The sequence below is a fragment of the Fusarium falciforme genome, chromosome 10 (assembly GCF_026873545.1).
Source record: "Fusarium falciforme chromosome 10, complete sequence".
Taxonomy (NCBI): domain Eukaryota; kingdom Fungi; phylum Ascomycota; class Sordariomycetes; order Hypocreales; family Nectriaceae; genus Fusarium; species Fusarium falciforme.
This window is the reverse complement of record NC_070553.1, coordinates 3,449,362-3,466,348: the sequence shown is the minus strand read 5'-3', so window position 1 is coordinate 3,466,348 and position 16,987 is coordinate 3,449,362. Positions and strand designations below refer to the sequence as shown.

Sequence of the window (16,987 nt, the reverse complement as noted above, 5' to 3'; positions counted from 1 at the left end):
AGCGATGGAACAATACCGTTGTGATGAGAGGAAATGCACCACCGAGAATATTTAGGCAGAAGGGCAGAGCAGCTAGTGCCGACGACGCGAACGGGCCGTATGTGTCGGCTACAAAGTTGAGGGATGAGAAGAAGGGACTAGCTTCGTAAAGCGAAAGTCTGTAGACCCGTTCGTAGACGACGGGGATAGACTCAAAGGTCAGAAAGAGCACTCCCCAAGCAAACAAGAGCCATATGGCAAAGGAGAAGACAACGGGCTCAGCGTATAGTAGATGAAATGGTCGGCAAACCGAGAGGGTAATCATGACTCGAACAGAGAGGCTCGCTCCTCATCCTCCTTGACGACCCAGCGTATTATTTTGCGTTTCAGGGATTGTGCTTGTGGATGCAATAACATCGAGGCAGTGGTGAAGGTTGCTGCTGGTTTACTGGATGTGATATCGGCTTCACAGCCCTTGACCTGTCTTTCTCCAGTCTGTACACTGGTAGGGGACTCACTCGAGACCCAGACACCATACGATCCAGTCGCCTCCAATTGTTCATACCAGCTGTTCAGCGCCCTGGATTTTCTCGAAAGCAATACAGGCCCTCGAATCTCACGCATCAGCATCGTGAGCGCAATGGACACAGCGCCAGTCACGATGCCCATGCGCCAAAACACCCACTGCCAGGCCTCGCCGGTCTCCTCGTTACGCGGAAATGAACGATGGCTGCCGCTGCCAGGAGACCAGCGCCTGTACCTGCGATGCCTACTCCGATGAACACAGCCATTGGCATGTTGCAGGTCCTCCTTCTCCCAGAGATCGGTGATGAAGCCGCCAACCATGGTGCTGAACACGCTGGCGCCGACACCCGTGAAGAAGCGCGCGATCAACATGCCCGCGAGAGAGGTGGCCGCGCTACACACAGTTTGAGAAGTAGTGTACACGATGGCTGCAGCGGTAAAGACCGGATAACGGCCGTTGATCTCGGAGAAAGGGGCTAGCACCATAGGGGCGATGGCAAAGCCGACGGAGAATGTCGTGAAGCCCGTCAACACGGCCAGGTACGAGGCCCCGAAGGATTCTTGCATTAGGGGGATTGCGGGAGCTTAGGCTCCGGCCGTGTAAGAGGTGAGAAAGGTTGGGGTGCATGCCAAGGTGAGGAGAAGCCATTTGCGGGTAGAGGACCAGAGGATAGGTGAACCATACGGCTTTAGATCGGGGCATGGCGGTTAAGACTCGGGAGATAATGACGGCGAAATAACTGGTTTGGGGAGCGGCCTATCGAAGGTGAGATATACATGTTCAATCGGAGTGTTGGCACTAAGAGTTTCGTCAATGGTTCTCAAAGCTTGGTGGTGTTGAAGGCCGCCACCGGACATGGTGGTTTCAAGTGGATGCTCCATATTGAACGCACGACTTGAATGAGGTACAGCCTGGCCTGTCCAATTGTTTCCCGGAAACTATCTTGACGGTTTTGAACACGTTGACCTACGAGTACTGATATATAGATACAACTAGTCCTTGACTCGTGGTTGATCCACCACACTGATGCAGAGGTGCGACTGGTTGCTGACCTTGGGTCACGTGCCGCAGGGAGTTCTTATGTGGCGGCGTTGTAATAACTCTCTATCGTCTTTGCTGCGAGCCTACTCCCCTCAACTCTCACTCCATGGTCTTTTCCGGGGAAATGAGCCAACTAACCGGGCTTGCCACATCCTTTTCACTGACAGTAAAATATCCAATGTTCTCGATGCGCTCTCAAAAATATTACCAAGCTCAGCCAATGCCTGGCAGCAAATATCCAGATGCGCAGATACTTGAGTTCTATCACGGTTCTCCAGCTCTGATACAGCGGCGTAGACCAAGATCAGGGCTGCCGTGAATGCTATATGGACGAACAAGACATTCGCACGACGCAGAGAGAAGCGGAGTTTATAGCCTCCAATCAGCTTAGCAATGTCGATGGCAGATTTTACGCACATGCTCCGTGCATGCTCGTGTCCTGCGCCAACTCGAGGATAGGGCTGAATATAGCTTTTGGCAACAAAGGGGCGGTGAAGAATCATGATGCAAAAGGCATGTTGCATACTGTTGATGAGGGGTCAGATGATATCCAGTGAGATGTTCTCATGATGAACTTACTGCAGGATCAGAGTATGCGGAAGATAGACACCAGCACCCAAATCATCCACATTCAGTACCAGTTCCGGTGGTAAGGTTGATTTCCACGTGTTCAGCTCATGGAGGGTGTTTTCAGCCAAAGACTGCAGTTCAATCTTGTTGACATCCGTCCTGCAGTACCTGAGTTCTGTTAGTTTACATTGAAATAGCAAGGTTATGCCAATCTCACATCTTGTATCCAAGCTCCGACATGATCTCATACAACGCGACCCATCTACTCGCGATGAGTTCCTGTGTATCTGGCCACGTTTGTTGGTTTGCAACCGGAGTCCCATACGGTGTCCAAAAGGTGATGGGATGTGTGATAGAGTCTTCAGAAGGCCGCTTTAGAGTAACGTTCTCGAGTGTATTATGAAACGGTCTGCCGAGATAGAAACCCCACATCCGATCCGTGGCGAATATTCCCCAGAACGTGACGTTTCGGACCCGGGCTTCGATATCTGACATTCTGCCACTTGCGACATACGGTGTCGGATCAATATGGAGACCTAAGTCAAAGGCAAGCCTCATAGCCATACCTAAACAAGTCGGGACCTGTCAGTTGAATGAACCAAGACAAGACAATCACAAGGCAATCACAAGACATACCGCTATACAACCAACCTCGTGTATCACGGGTAGCTCCTCCTTCATGGGTGCTTAGAATAGCAAGGGCCTGAACAGTGCTAAGTCGAGGTTTGTCCAACTCCGAGTCCAGAAGACTCTTTGCCCGATTAGCGAAGAAGTCACTCAACGGAGCCGGGAGTTCTGGATGTTTGCGTCGCTCGAACGATGCTCCAACAGCGCACCTATGAACTGTTAGCAAAAATCGAAAACTTTGCTGGGAAGTGTGTTTTACATCGCATTCACAAGAAACTCGCAATAGAGTCCGTCCTCTTTGGGGCTCAGCAGAAATTCGTCGCGAGCAATTTCGAAAGCCGCCTGATCAACCACGCGAAGACTCGGGTTCTGCCAGGTAAAGTACAGAGTGATCAGGTGGTTGATGAGCTGTTGATCAACTGCATGGCCCACGCCTGCAGTATCAAGTATGGCTTGAACACTTTTTCGGCGACTAAAGTCAGGAAAGTCATGCCCAAAATCACCGTGGACCAAATGAAGATTAGACGTGGCGCCGTAGAATCTCCATTCCCCATTGGCATTCAGCAACAATGTCCCCAGTCGCTCAGAAAATTGGTGCGAGACTTCTGCTGAATCCTCCTCCTCCGCGTGCTCTTCATCGTCATCTGGAAGAGGAGCTGCAGCCGAGGGATCTGAACTACCATGGTCATCCTGGAGCGTTGTAGGGTTCTCACCGCCCAAAGAGATTGGCAGTGGACCAACTAGCCGATCTCCAATACCTGCGGACAGAGACGGCAGGGTAGACATGTACCATATAAAATCTGCATCGATGTTCGTATCCATAGGTAATTGATGCGATGATGATGTACTGTAACCCACTCTAATCTGGTCTGTCATGTCTCCGGATAGTGTCATAGGCGTTTTGATCGTGTCTGTCGAGATTGACGCGTCAGACTGGAGATTTGCCGCGCCATCACCTTCAAATGTTGAGGACTGAGCGATATTCTCACCCAAGGGCATGGCTTGGCTCAACTCAGGCATCTCAGGCGCGACCTCTTTCTCAGGGATTGGCAGAGAGTCTCCATACGACTCTGTGAGATACTGCAACATTACACTGTCTTCCTCGATAGGCGCGGGAATCTCGATGTCTTGATGGTGAAGGCATGCTTCCAACTGAGAAACGCGACGCGAGAACACTTCAACAGCCCGCCGCAATGAGATCCTGGGTAAAAGGTTAGGTCTAAATCTTTAGAGACGCGCAGTTCACGTACCTTCGCTTGTCCATACGAACATTGTAGGAACAATCGCGATTTTTGCTGCTGCATATACCACAAATGGGACGCTTCCCGTCACACTGTAGGGTCGTAGAATGTGAGCTGATGTTGGAGCCATCGAGGGCTTGATGATGCTATCACTTACCTTAATCTTACTCTCTCTGCATCGTGCACAGGCCGTCGTGATGTGACGCCGGCTCGTAGCCTGGGAAGCTTCAACATCTGACATGGTCAAATCTACCATAAAGTGAAGGGATCGTGAGAATGAAGGTGGAGAAGGGAGTTGGGGAGGAGATGCGTTGCTTTGGTCTTCCCCGCATTCGACTTGATTAGAAATTTACAGTGTTACGACACTAAGACGTTATTGGTTAGATACAGATCGCTCTAGAATGCGGGGTTACGCAGCTCCTTTTCACGGTTACTCTTCCACCTCAAAATCGCCTGTATTAAGCCCATGCCATGTACTTCGAAGCCTTACACCAATTGCATCTGTCTTGATATCTTCTTGTCTTGTCATGTTCTTTTCTTTGATGAACTCGTCGTAGCCATCAATAGAGATATCACGTGAGCAAACTTCAAAGACACTTGTGGCAATATTGGCCACGCCACTCGGAATCTATTTCCCGATAATGTCTCTAGCTGGAATCCACTTATGGAATTGCACTGGTCTTGGTCACCCTACCAACTGCTTGATGAGATAGGCGCCAGTTTCGCGTGTTAATCACACTGGTCGCGAGGCCAAATTAAACAACAGACTTTCTGCATTGCTTTGTAGTATTTGTGAGAATTGGTGTTTACTCATCAATTATGCTACATGTGTCCATAGAATGATTTGGAACTGACGTCAAGAGTACACGTAGATTGCAATTTAGAACTAACCCGAAAAACATTGAAGACGTGTGCCTTGCGGGGCCCTTTCACCTACTCCCTGGTGCTGTTGTTGTTGCTGCTATCATCCACATGGACGACCCGCGGGTCCTTTTCAGCACCTTCATTTCGAGCTTCCTCGGCATCAAAAGCAACGCATCTCTCAAACAGGTTATCAATCTCCTCCAGTGATAACTTGGCAGTCTCGACATAGAAGACCTGGACAATAATAACAAACGCTGCGTTCAAGACCGCATAGATCAAGTAATACCTCCACTGGATATTGCTGATCCCGACGGGTGTCACCAATACCACGACGTAGTTACTGATCCAGTTGGTAGCTGTTGCGATTCCGGCTCCAGCAATACGCATTTGTTGAGTGTTGACCTCTGCCGGGTAGAGCCAGGGAACAGCAATCCAAGACAGTCCAAAGGTCGTGTAGTACCCAAAGATAAAGGCTACGGCGACCGCTTGCCATTGCTTAGTGTTGATGCCCAGACCAGTAGACACCAGAGCAAAGCAGAGAGCCTGTACGGCTGCGCCATAGACCATCATCTTCTTTCTTCCAAACGACTCGATGTACAGGGCTCCAATTAAGGTTGAGCACAGCAAGTTGATGGCATTGCAGGCGCCGAGAATAAGAGAGAGGTTTCGGTTGACCCCGAGCGATGCAAACACCACAGGCAGATAGTAGTTGATGATATTGATGCCTCCAAATTGCTGCATGAATTGAGTACCAGCACCAAGCAGCATACGTCGAGTCGTTTGCAGGCGATCGTTCTTGAAGAGCGACTTGAGGCCGAATTTGGGCATTTCGGCTTCATGGCGGAGATTGTTCATCATCAAATCGTAAAGCTCCTTTGTTTGCTCTTCCGACCTGTTCGAACCGCCAAGTCTCTTCAGGATTGTGTACGCCTCCTCGTTGCGGCCTCGCATGGCGAGCCATCGCGGTGAGTCGGGGAGCCAAGGCAGGAACATGACAGTGAGTATAGCGAAGAAACACTGGAAAGCCAGAGGAAATCTCCACGAGACAGGGTTGGTGGGGATGTGAGACATGCCATAGTTGAGCCATTGGGCCATGACGTTGCCGACTTGGTTGAGTCCCAATTGCAAAACCATGAACCGTCCTCGGTGACGAGCTTCTGCGGTTTCGGATTGCCAGACGGGGATCGCAGTCGTGTTCATGCCATTTCCGATACCAGCGACGAAACGTCCTATGATCATGACAGGGACGTGGTATGCAGCTGTTTGCATGATAGCTCCCACTACCAGGATAGCACATCCCCATGCGATAGTCAACTTGCGGCCCATTCTGTCACCAAACCACATGGCAAATATAGCTCCAGCGAAGCAGCCGAGATCATAAGTAGCAGTGATCTGGCCCTGGAGTGTCGGGTCGGGGTCGTTGAAGGTCTCAATAAAATTGGCGTTGCCAAGGAAGGCCCCGAAAACTCCTTGATCGTAGCCGAAGAGCGCGAAGCCTGCCCCTGAGGCGAAGGTGATCATGGACATCAAGGCATGGCCTTGGAGGTTGTCGAGAAACATTTCGCTTATTATGCAAAGTGTGAAATATGGTAAAGAAGTAAAGCGGTGGAATTAATTGTGATGTGATTAATGACAAGAGGGGACGAGGACTCGTATCCCTAGTCTTTATACCTAGAGGATACATTACCAGCCTACCGCCTTTGCTCCTCCAAATGATGGTCATAGCACAGACGACGTACCCGTGGGCTCGACTGAAAGGAATCCCACTAGAATAGTCGGCCCCCTTTAGGTCGAGCCTACGGGTACCTCACAATGGATTTTACTTCCCGAGATTCGGGTTTCCGTTCGTTAAAGTTCAGACCCCGTGGGGAATTCCGGGGTGAGGTCTTTGGTGCGACATGACCCTGTCAGACCCCATCAGATGTTCATTTCGGAGCCATGGCTGAAGTCTGTGCCACAAGAGGTGCCAGAGTAACCAATTAGGAGACAGAAAGCCTACCCCTCATCGTCAGCCACTCACTAAACGGACCAGGCTTTCCCTTGCGTCCATGAAGCAAGAGTATTGAAGGGAACCTTCAGGCGGCGCTGGAGCTCCACCAAAGTGGTGTTTTTATCATCAAGGCTGCCGACGCCCGTGGAATTTCGCGTACAACCTTCAAGGCACAACTTCACGGTCGCGTATTGCGAAAAGAAGCGCACAAAGACGAGCACAAGCTCTCTGTTACCGAGAAAAAGCGCCTTCGTGAGTGGATCCTTATACAAGATCAATTAGGCTGCCCAGTTACACTCAAGAAGATCAGGCAGAAATGCCGATACAACATGGACAGAGTAGGAATAATAGAAGAAATCGGACTCAATGGTATTTTCCTAGGAAGCTCAGAGAAGAAAGGCGTGATGGTGAAGCAGCCGGGAGCACGCTCTTGGATTTCAGTACTTGAATGTATCTCGACGGAAGGGAAAACCCTCACTCCAGCAGTCATTTTTAAAGGAAAGACGGTTCAGCAACAATGGTTCCCGGGTAACCCCGACTTCCTCGAAGGTTGGAACTTCACATCATCAGAAAAGGCTGGACCAGCAACCAAATTGCCCTGAAATGGCTTCGCGAGGTGTTCATTCCACAGACTCAGCCGGAGAAGAAGGGGGAAGCTCGCCTCCTTATTGTCGACGGCCACAGCAGCCCCGAAGGTAAAAATGGAAGGTCCATGCCATTAGTTCCATTTAAACCTTCATTGATATTTTTTTTTCAGATCTATTAAATTATGTGTTGTTGAGATGTAACAAACGAGATCTACATCTCTTCTTTAGTGCTGTGAAAAACTGGTCCGTTTCCGGGGGTGGTCCGTTAGTGGGTGGTTCACGTTATTCAGGCCCTGAGAGTCCCTAGGAGATAATCGTTCTAATCCCACAAAGCAGGGCATGTGCCGAAAATTAGGTGGTTTGATAGATCTATTGAGGCTGCTACTGGGTCTGATCACTATTCAATTGGGCGGAAGAAGCTTGGCGGCCCTCATTCTTGCCCAAGACTGAATGTACCCATCAACTGTATCAATCTCTTCCATGAACCCAACAGAACGTGCATGAGAAAGATCGTACTGTCTATCAAAGTCGAAATCCACCATCATGAAGTGAGTGTGTCCCCAACCCTGTTCATCAATAAGCTTCTCGTTGAGCCCATGTCTCTTAGCGACATTGATCCATGCTTGCTTGTTTGTCTTGACGAAATCCAGCATCGGAGTGGCACTAGCATCAGGCTGACCGCCAACGAGACCGAAGTGCTCGCAGAGCCTTGGCCAGACCTGAGCCCAAGTGATAGTCTTTCCATCCGCTACATTGAAAACGCCACCATCGCCACATCTATCGGGATTCAAGGCAGCGTAGATCTCCATCTTGGATAGAATATCCTGGAAAGTGTCCGAGTGCGTCGAATGATACCCGTGTTCGTAGCCGGGGAATGGAACTTTGGCTCCAGTGCCGTTGACTTCCTTGAACATTGTAAGATAGATGGCAATACCTTGTGCCATGTTCATTGCGTTAGATCCTGGGGCAAAGCCCACGATGCCGTCAGGACGGATCTCAGAAAATGTCCATTTCTTCCCATGGGAGAGGTCCTTGAGTAAATCATACTGGGTGTAGTAGAAGATCTTACTCGCCCACGGTTTCGGAATACGGGGATGCGTTTCTTTCAGAGGGGGTGAGATGTTGACCTCTTTAGGAAACTCGAGTCCATAACTGGGAATTCATGTTAATACTGAGATGAATAGTCAGAAGAGAGATGGATTACCCTTTGCCGCCTGTTTGCAAAATGAAAACCTCGAACTTTGGCGAGACCCTTTCTACAGCACGTACAGCAACTTCCAAGAGGCTCGTGTTCACTGTCCTGAGCGATTCGAAATCATCTTTCGGAATGTACGCTGGGCCATGTTTAGTGACCTGGACAATATTGTCAGGATAAAAATGGTAAGCAAAAACTCACCAGTAAAAAACACGTGTGAAACAGTGTCAACGTGTGGGACCTTTTCCTTGAGTGCGGCAACGACCTCATCAACGCTTTTGGTCAAATCAATACCCGAAGCCAACTGAATTCGATCGTCGTATGGGATCTGGAGCTGTCCAATGGAAGTTGGTCGGTTCGTGGTACCGGTGATACGAGCGAATGCCGTTGGCGAGGGGTAGATCCTTGCTTGGTTCATAAGAGACCACCCGGAAATACCAGAGGCGCCAAAGATCAATGCATGAGCCATGTTATCGTGGTCTGGTTTTGAGTAAAGAGACTGTCTCGTAGCAATTGGTGTATTTAGCAGTGGGTTGAGTGTTTCAACGCAATAAATAATAGGCCGAGAGCTTTCGTTCGTAACGTTATGCGGACTCCTCACAAACCCTAAGATTATCAATATGACGTGCGTCCTCTCGGAAAATAGATCCCGTTAGTCAAAACGCCCAAACAGTCTGGAACGGGTGTCTCGGCCACCCTTGATGGAGCAATTAATTGGATTGTGGAAGGTTCTTGAATTTAAGTTCTAATTCGCGCTAGATACACTAGCCTGACTCGTAGACTGGATTTTGAAATCCGGTTGTGTAGCCCAGATTGATGCAGTATCGATGTCACTTATCGGGAATCACTCACCGACCGAGGATTGGACTCGGCAACGATGACAGGGATGCAACGGTTGTAAAATATTCGCATAAAGTAAAAGGCTTGAGAGATCACAAGTAAGGAATACAGAAATCTGGGCAATTGCAGTCAACCATTAGACATGGCGACTGCAGTATTAACCGAAACCATCCAAGCTCAAGAGCTACGAGGAGCGAAGGATCTTAGACAAGTATGTCGGCTAAACCAAAGATCAACGTCTGCCATGTGGCCAACATCCATCTTGACAGCAACTGAAAAGACCCCAGGTTACCAGAACAGTTCAGGCACCGCGAGACGATGAAGTACAGATTACTATGAGGGCTACAACTCTCTGTGGCTCTGACCTTCACTATTTCACTTACTATCGGAACGGTGACTTCTGCATCAAAGAGCCCTTGAGCCCTGGACACGAATGTGCGGGTCTCGTCGTCGCTGTTGGATCCAAAGCCGAGCAGCAATATGGTGTAATGGTTGGTGATAAAGTCGCTGTCGAAGTAGGTGTACCTTGTGATGATTGTGAGCAATGCTTGGATGGAAACTACAATGTGTGCGAGAAGCTGCGCTTTCGGAGCAGTGCTACTTGTTTCCCTCACTACCAGGGCACCCTGCAGCAACGCTTCAATCATCCGGCCAAATGGGTACACAAGTAAGTTTCTGATATCATGGACAGATACCTATCAATCCACTAACAGCTCCACCCGTTTAGACTGCCTGAAGGCATATCTTATGCTGAAGGTGCCCTTCTTGAACCTCTTTCCGTTGCGATACATGCTGTACGAAAAGCGAACGCAAAGCAGGGTGCAAGCTGTCTCATTGTCGGAGCTGGGGCTGTGGGGCTTCTATGTGCTGCTGTTGCAAAGAGCTCGGGTTACAGCAACATTGTGATGGCGGATATCATACAAAACAGACTTGATTTCGCGTTGAGCAATGGATTTGCAGACAAAGTTGTCAAGCTCCCGAGTAGACGGGCGAAAGACACCGAGCAAGGCCTGGCCTTCGCCAAGGAAGACGCCATGAACTTACGAAAGGAAAACGACGGCAAGACTTTCTCAAGAGTGTTCGAGTGTACTGGCATCGAAGGATGTGTCAGGACATCTATCTACGTGAGTACTAGCTTATCCAAACCAGTTTCGTTATCTCAAGTGCAACTACTGACATGCTGGGATGAACAGGCAACACGTAACGGTGGCAAAGTACTCCTTATTGGGATGGGCACGCCAATTCAAACCCTGCCAGTCTCCGCTGCAGCTTTACGAGAAGTTGATTTAGTCGGAGTCTGGCGATATGCCAACTGTTATCCCCACGGGATTGAGTTGATGCAACGCGCTGGTAAGGGAGGCGTCCCTGATGTCAGGAAACTTATCACACATCGTTTCCGAGGGTTGGATCAGAGCCTGGAAGCTTTTGACATGGCCGCAAAGACTTGTGATCATAATGGAAATTTGGTTATCAAGGTAGTTGTAGAGAATGAGTAATAGAATCCAAAATTATGTCAATTGCGCTCGGTCATCAATCGCTAGCGTAGGAATTCAGATGATATTTGTACCCGAGTCTGTGCTCGTATTCAACCAAAGGTTTCTTGGTCGGAATATGGATGACCTGGAGCATGCACAAGATATCGATCTCCACTGCGTTTAAAGTGACAAATTTGTCTATATTTTATTGTAATCTACCCTACAAGCCGCCGTCGGGGCAGCCCATCTGCCTGTTAGAAAGGAAGATCGGAGACAGGTCAAGTTTGATGATCCCGTGCGCATCATTGAGACAAGATGCATGAAGCCCCAAAAGTGAGAGCAAGAAACAATTCGTCTAATCTTTTTACCCCATAGGGCACTAATGTTTACCTGCCAAAGACTCGCTTTTCCCGCCCTGTGATCCTTTAGCGCGTGGAGGTGACACTTGTAGGCCGGGATCAAGTTTCCGACACTCAATTGTGGGCCGAGCTTACCCTCTTCACTTGACTCAGTACCCTAGAGTTACATATATCTCACCAATTCCTGGCTCAGCCTATATCCCCCCTTGCTTACCAGTACCACTTTCTTTCAACTTGTTTCTGGAGAGACCAAACGGATATCATAACGAGCTTGAACGTTCATTCAATTAGTCCCCAAAATGCCTGCACAAAAGCACAATGCCCCCCGAAGACTAAAGGTCGGGCTGGTGGGAATTGGCCGCATGGGGCGACATCATGCCATGAACCTACTCCATCGAACTCCTCGAGCAGATCTCATTTGTGCCTGTTCACCCGCTGAGGCAGATCTGGTATGGGCAGATGAACATCTAGTACCACATGGCGTTCATGTCGTCCCCACCTTTGAGGAAATGATCGAAACTCCAGGTCTGGAAGCCGTCCTTATCGCATCTGCAACATACCTCCACACCTCTCAAACCACGACTGCCTTGGACAAGGGATTGCATGTACTTTGTGAGAAGCCGGTATGCCAAACTTTGGATGAGGTCAGTAATGTCGTACAAACTTTACACTACTAGAGTCGCTTACATTACTGCAGCTAGTCGCTCTTGTCGATAAAGTCGAGGCCCGCCCCGAGGCAAGTCTCATGGTGGCATTTGTGCGTAGATTCGATGAGAACTATCAGAGTGCCCTCAGTCAAATCAAGCAAAATGCCATTGGAAAGCCCGTGGTAATTCGCTCTCAAGCCAGCGATGTCATTGATGAGAGTCCATACTACAAGCAGTATCTCAAGGATTCTGGGGGTATATTTGTGGACGCCACCATCCACGACATAGACCTTTCCCTTTTGCTATTCGGAGATGACTCTCAGCCCAAGTCTGTATCTGCCGTTGGTGTGAGAGCTATCCACCCAGAGATTGAAGCTTGTGGCGATGTCGACAATGGCGTGGGTATTTGCGAGTATTGGGATGATAAGATCGCATTTTTCTACAATAATAGGATGGCAGCACATGGATATGACAACGCCACAGAGATTCTTGGAACTAAGGGCAAGCTCTCTGTTAACCTTATCCCAAGACGCAATGCTGTCGAGCTTTGCGACAAGGATGGTGCAGTCAAGACGTTTGCGCACACAGGCTGGTACGAGCGTTACGAATCAGCATTCGTTGGGGAAGCTAATGGATGGGTAAATGCTCTTCTTGATGATACGCCTCTGCCTGTACCTCTGCGGTCGTCTTTGACATCCCTCAAGATCGCAACTGCGCTTCAGGAGAGTCTGAGAACTGGGGACAAGATTTGCTTTGATCGACAAGGAAACCGAATTCAGGAGTGATGTTTCTACTCTGCAACTGCTATATAGCCATGGCAATCATAGTAAATTAGAACATATTAGCTGTCAGACTCGGTTCCAACGATGTTACGTGTGACTCTGTTACCACAGGATAGTCAATTTTGTGGTTCATATGACATGTTTATTGACCATTGTAAAGCTAGGCTTCGGTTGACCAGTGTAATAGGTCGATATCCTTCAATCTCTCGAATTACTGGTGCACGCCAGACAGGCCTGATAAATCCAGCGGATATGTAGTATATCACACGTGCAGTCGCTCAAATGCTCTTTCTAAGAAGCAAATTGATCTTGCAGTTAACCATATTCGAGCTTAGAAAGGTATTTATTGATGCATATGAAGAAGTAGGGAAGGCGGGAAGTTAAACTGACCGTTTTCTCCTTGACCTGTGTCTTGGTATCTTGTAGTAAGAGACCGAAGACCTGAACTTAGAAGGATAAAAGTTCCCGTTTTGACAGACAACCGAGTGTAATAGCCTATATCCCGTATTTCAACTCTCAATGTTGGAGAACATAGGAGACGCATCATCTTCTCAAGTAAATGACCTCAAGGCTAAAGCCAAGAAGCAGCACAGATAGGAAACACGAAAAGAATCACATCGAGTCTGATCGAAGAATGGTCAACTTCAGTATTGCATCATCAGGCCAAGACCCGAAATTGGCAAGCTTACAGAGCTACCCCGGCCCCATGTGTGACGATCGTGGGATTCCTAAGGGATAAACCGGTCGTGCTGGGTTTATGTTGGCAGAGGGGATGCTGGCGTTGTCGTTGGTGATGGAAGCGGGGGTTGCAGAACGCAGGGCCATCAGCGCAGAATGCGGGATTATTCATGAAAGAGAGGTACATTTCAATTGGTGGCGTTGTCACCTGTATTGAGGTATCTTCTTTTCTTTCCGAGTTAAGAGCCCCTTTCCTTAGTCAATGGACCCCCCATGGGAGCGGAAGCTCCCACGGGGAACGCCGGACTAGAGGCCCCCACAAGTAGAATGAAGCACTTGCTGCTGAGTCGGAAACTGACTTAACGAACTTCGGAGTGTGAATTCCGAGTTGTGCATGGCACCCTAGCGGAAGTGCTGATGAGACTGACACCCTAGATCGGCCGTTGTCAAACGCATGCACGGGTCAAATGGATAAGAACAGTTAGCAACCCAGGTTGATTTGTGTATAATGTATTATATAAACAGCTTTGGCACAGCATAACACAGCATACACCAAGATTTGTTTCCAATTATCGTCGAAAATGACAGTGTCCAATCAGACCTTGGCGCCGCTAGTGCCTCCTAGCCGAGAGGAGAAGGCAAACGGCTGGCCTAAGCACATCGACGACGACGATCAAGCCGTCCTGGTGCTACGAAACCTCATTTTCGACATTTGTAACCAGAACAATGGTGGACATGGTGGGTCAGCCATTGGTATGGCCGCTATTGGTGTTGCACTATGGAAGCACACAATGCGTTACAATCCGTCGAATCCAGAATGGTTCAACAGAGACCGTTTTGTACTATCCAATGGTAAGTTACTGGAGCCTGTTGGTTGGCGTCATTTCACCAGCATTGCTAACCCTCTTTGATAGGTCACGCCGCCATGTTTTTGTATGCTCTGAACCATCTCGTCGGCTATGACGACTGGACGATGGACGAAATCAAAGGTTATGGAAGTGCTAAAGTGGATGGCTACATGACCCTTTCCCATGCTCATCCAGAAATTGGGGTTCCAGGAGTCGAAGTCACTACAGGACCCTTGGGTCAAGGTATCGCCAATGCTGTCGGTCTCGCTATTGCAAGCAAGAACCTGTCTGCGCGCTTCAACCGGCCCGGCTTCGATGTTGCCACGTCTCGTATATACTGCATGACTGGAGATGGGTGCTTGATGGAAGGAGTGGCACTGGAAGCCATGTCAATCGCTGGTAACCTTCAACTGGATAACTTGGTCGTCATCTATGACAACAATCAAGTGACTTGCGATGGACCCCTCGACTGGATCAATGTCGAGGACATTAACTCCAAGATGCGTGCAAGTGGCTGGCATGTTCTTGAAGTTGACGATGGCTCCTACGACGTCAAGAAGATTGTCTCAGCACTGGACTATGCAGGAACTCTCATCAAAAAGCCGGTCTTCATTAATGTCCGCACAGTCATTGGTCTTGGTACCTCTAGTGCTGGAACATTCAAGGCGCATCACGGTGCATTTGATGCTGAGAGTGTGGCTGAATCGAAACGTTTGGCGGGACAGGATCCCTCTGCAACGCACCAAATACCTTCTTCCGCCCTCAAGTATTTCAGAGAGAGGAAGCAACACGGTCAGAAGCTACAAAGCGACTGGGAGAGCTTGCTCGAGGAATACCGCTCAGCTCACCCCGAACTAGCCGAGGAGTTTCGAAAGAGACGAGCTGGCGACAATGGAGATGAGTGGCGCAGGAGTCTTGAGACGATAGACTCGGTGCAGTTCAGTAAGAATGCCACACGCGAGGTCAATGGATCTCTCATGGAAACGTTATGGAAAGCCCATCCCGCGCTTACTGGAGGCGGTGCGGACTTGGTCAACTCCAACAAGATTACCTATGACCCCGCCGAGGTGTTTCATCCATCTGTCGGCTATACTGGGCGATACATTCGCTACGGTATTCGCGAGCACGCTATGGCATCTATTTCGAATGGCATAGCAGCTTATAGCCCAGGTACCTTTCTTCCATTCACTGCCACATTCTTCATGTTCTACATCTACGTAAGTTTAATTCACTTCGAGGCATTGGATGAACTAGCCTAAAACTCAAAACCGGTGCTGACACTATGCACAGGCTGCCCCAGGAGTTCGAATGGGTGCTCTGAGCCACCTGCCTGTGATTCATATCGCAACGCATGACTCATTTGCTGAAGGTCAAAATGGCCCAACTCATCAACCTGTCGAACTGGACTCTCTGTATCGTGCTATGCCGAACTTGACTTACATCCGACCGTGCGATGCAGAGGAAGTGATTGGTGCTTGGATGCTTGCTATCTCAAAGACTACAGGTCCTTCCATGCTTTCACTTGGGCGAGATCCAGTTGGACCAGTTCCAAACACGGATCGATATAAGGTTGCTAAGGGTGCATACATTGTCAAGGACGTTGAGAATCCTGATCTTATCTTGGCTAGCTGCGGTACCAACTTGCCCCATACTGTTGCGGCTTCTGAACGTCTACTCGCCTCAGGAGTCTCAACCAGAGTAGTGAGTACTCCAAGCTTCGACCATTTCGACGCACAGGATCAGTCGTATCGAGAGACTGTATTCCCGTTGGATGGAACCCCCATCGTGAGCGTTGAGGAGTATGTTGCAACAACCTGGGCACGTTATGTAACCGCAAGTGTTGGCATGAAGAGCTACGGTTACTCGGCTTCTAACCCCAGCAACTATAATCGATTTGGTCTTGATGCTGCAGGCATAGAGGCTAGAGTTAGGGGCTATCTGAAGGACTTGGATGGAAAAGATGCTAGGAAATCAGGATGGCGAGCGATTTAGACACAAATTGGCGGTAGAATGCCGCCAAAGATCATGGTGACATATTGGCAACCATGAAATCAATAAGATTTGCACATTCAGACAGTTTTATGGCTTTATTGAGTATGGTGTATGCAAAAAGTAGATATAACACTCCCTTACGCGAACAGTTTCTTTGCTCACAACATGGTATCTCACTTCAGACCAAGATCTAGGCCAAGGTGCTGCTCTGCAAGGATCTAGCTACTCGGCCGAATCAGCAGCTGCAAATATCAAGTCTAATGCGCAGTTCAGGCGATATTCCACAACGCCTCCGCAAATTGGAAGGACCGAGGTCAAATGACGACCGAATACGTTGAGCTAGTAGGTAAGAACTAATTCTCAGAGTAGAGGGTTAATTCGCGGGGAAGTAAGGATCATTGAGGAGAAGCCCCGAATGATACGGCAAGTAGTCCGAGACAAGTGAACGGTCTGAACGGAATCTGTCTCACGCGATGAAGCCTGCGGGGCTTGAGATTTCCGTGACCCACCTAGCAGAAGGATCGAGGTGCGGCAGGATGGTCGGAAGCCAGATCCCGACCAATTTGGACGGCGAACATTGCCTAAAGGCATGACATTCGATGTGTGGAGACGATAGATTCATTTCCGCCTTCAAGAATGATAAATATAACCGCTTCCTTTGACTCGATACGATTGTGAGCTTTTGTTGAATCAAACAGAGCACTGTCATTCACAATACAACTCTCTTTGCTTCGCTTGACATTTGA

At 49.0% G+C, this 16,987-nt stretch overlaps 6 protein-coding genes across 6 annotated transcripts; 3 read left to right on the top strand and 3 right to left on the bottom strand.

The window, feature by feature from the left end:
• Positions 1-300: 300 nt before the first annotated feature.
• NCS54_01294900 (Zn(2)-C6 fungal-type domain-containing protein) lies at positions 301-4,225 on the bottom strand (the record flags this gene model as incomplete). Its single annotated transcript, XM_053158170.1, has 8 exons — positions 301-1,064; positions 1,755-2,071; positions 2,126-2,284; positions 2,334-2,682; positions 2,753-2,952; positions 3,003-3,944; positions 3,994-4,076; positions 4,142-4,225. 8 exons carry the CDS (start codon positions 4,223-4,225, stop codon positions 301-303), a joined length of 2,898 nt encoding a protein of 965 aa, XP_053014145.1.
• Positions 4,226-4,917: 692 nt separating this feature from the next.
• Positions 4,918-6,408, bottom strand: NCS54_01294800 (MFS domain-containing protein; the record flags this gene model as incomplete). Its single annotated transcript, XM_053158169.1, has 1 exon — positions 4,918-6,408. The coding sequence occupies one exon, from the start codon at positions 6,406-6,408 to the stop codon at positions 4,918-4,920; it is 1,491 nt and encodes a 496-aa protein (XP_053014144.1).
• Positions 6,409-7,826: 1,418 nt separating this feature from the next.
• Positions 7,827-9,089, bottom strand: NCS54_01294700 (Hypothetical protein; the record flags this gene model as incomplete). The annotated part of the gene is made up of 3 exons (XM_053158168.1): positions 7,827-8,577; positions 8,630-8,759; positions 8,822-9,089. 3 exons carry the CDS (start codon positions 9,087-9,089, stop codon positions 7,827-7,829), a joined length of 1,149 nt encoding a protein of 382 aa, XP_053014143.1.
• A 706-nt stretch (positions 9,090-9,795) lies between these two features.
• Positions 9,796-10,956, top strand: NCS54_01294600 (L-iditol 2-dehydrogenase; the record flags this gene model as incomplete). Its single annotated transcript, XM_053158167.1, has 3 exons — positions 9,796-10,127; positions 10,188-10,584; positions 10,654-10,956. 3 exons carry the CDS (start codon positions 9,796-9,798, stop codon positions 10,954-10,956), a joined length of 1,032 nt encoding a protein of 343 aa, XP_053014142.1.
• Positions 10,957-11,593: 637 nt separating this feature from the next.
• On the top strand, positions 11,594-12,726 carry NCS54_01294500 (Hypothetical protein; the record flags this gene model as incomplete). The annotated part of the gene is made up of 2 exons (XM_053158166.1): positions 11,594-11,938; positions 11,992-12,726. The coding sequence occupies 2 exons, from the start codon at positions 11,594-11,596 to the stop codon at positions 12,724-12,726; spliced, it is 1,080 nt and encodes a 359-aa protein (XP_053014141.1).
• A 1,202-nt stretch (positions 12,727-13,928) lies between these two features.
• Positions 13,929-16,241, top strand: NCS54_01294400 (Transket-pyr domain-containing protein; the record flags this gene model as incomplete). Its single annotated transcript, XM_053158165.1, has 3 exons — positions 13,929-14,253; positions 14,316-15,466; positions 15,540-16,241. 3 exons carry the CDS (start codon positions 13,929-13,931, stop codon positions 16,239-16,241), a joined length of 2,178 nt encoding a protein of 725 aa, XP_053014140.1.
• Positions 16,242-16,987: the final 746 nt, after the last annotated feature.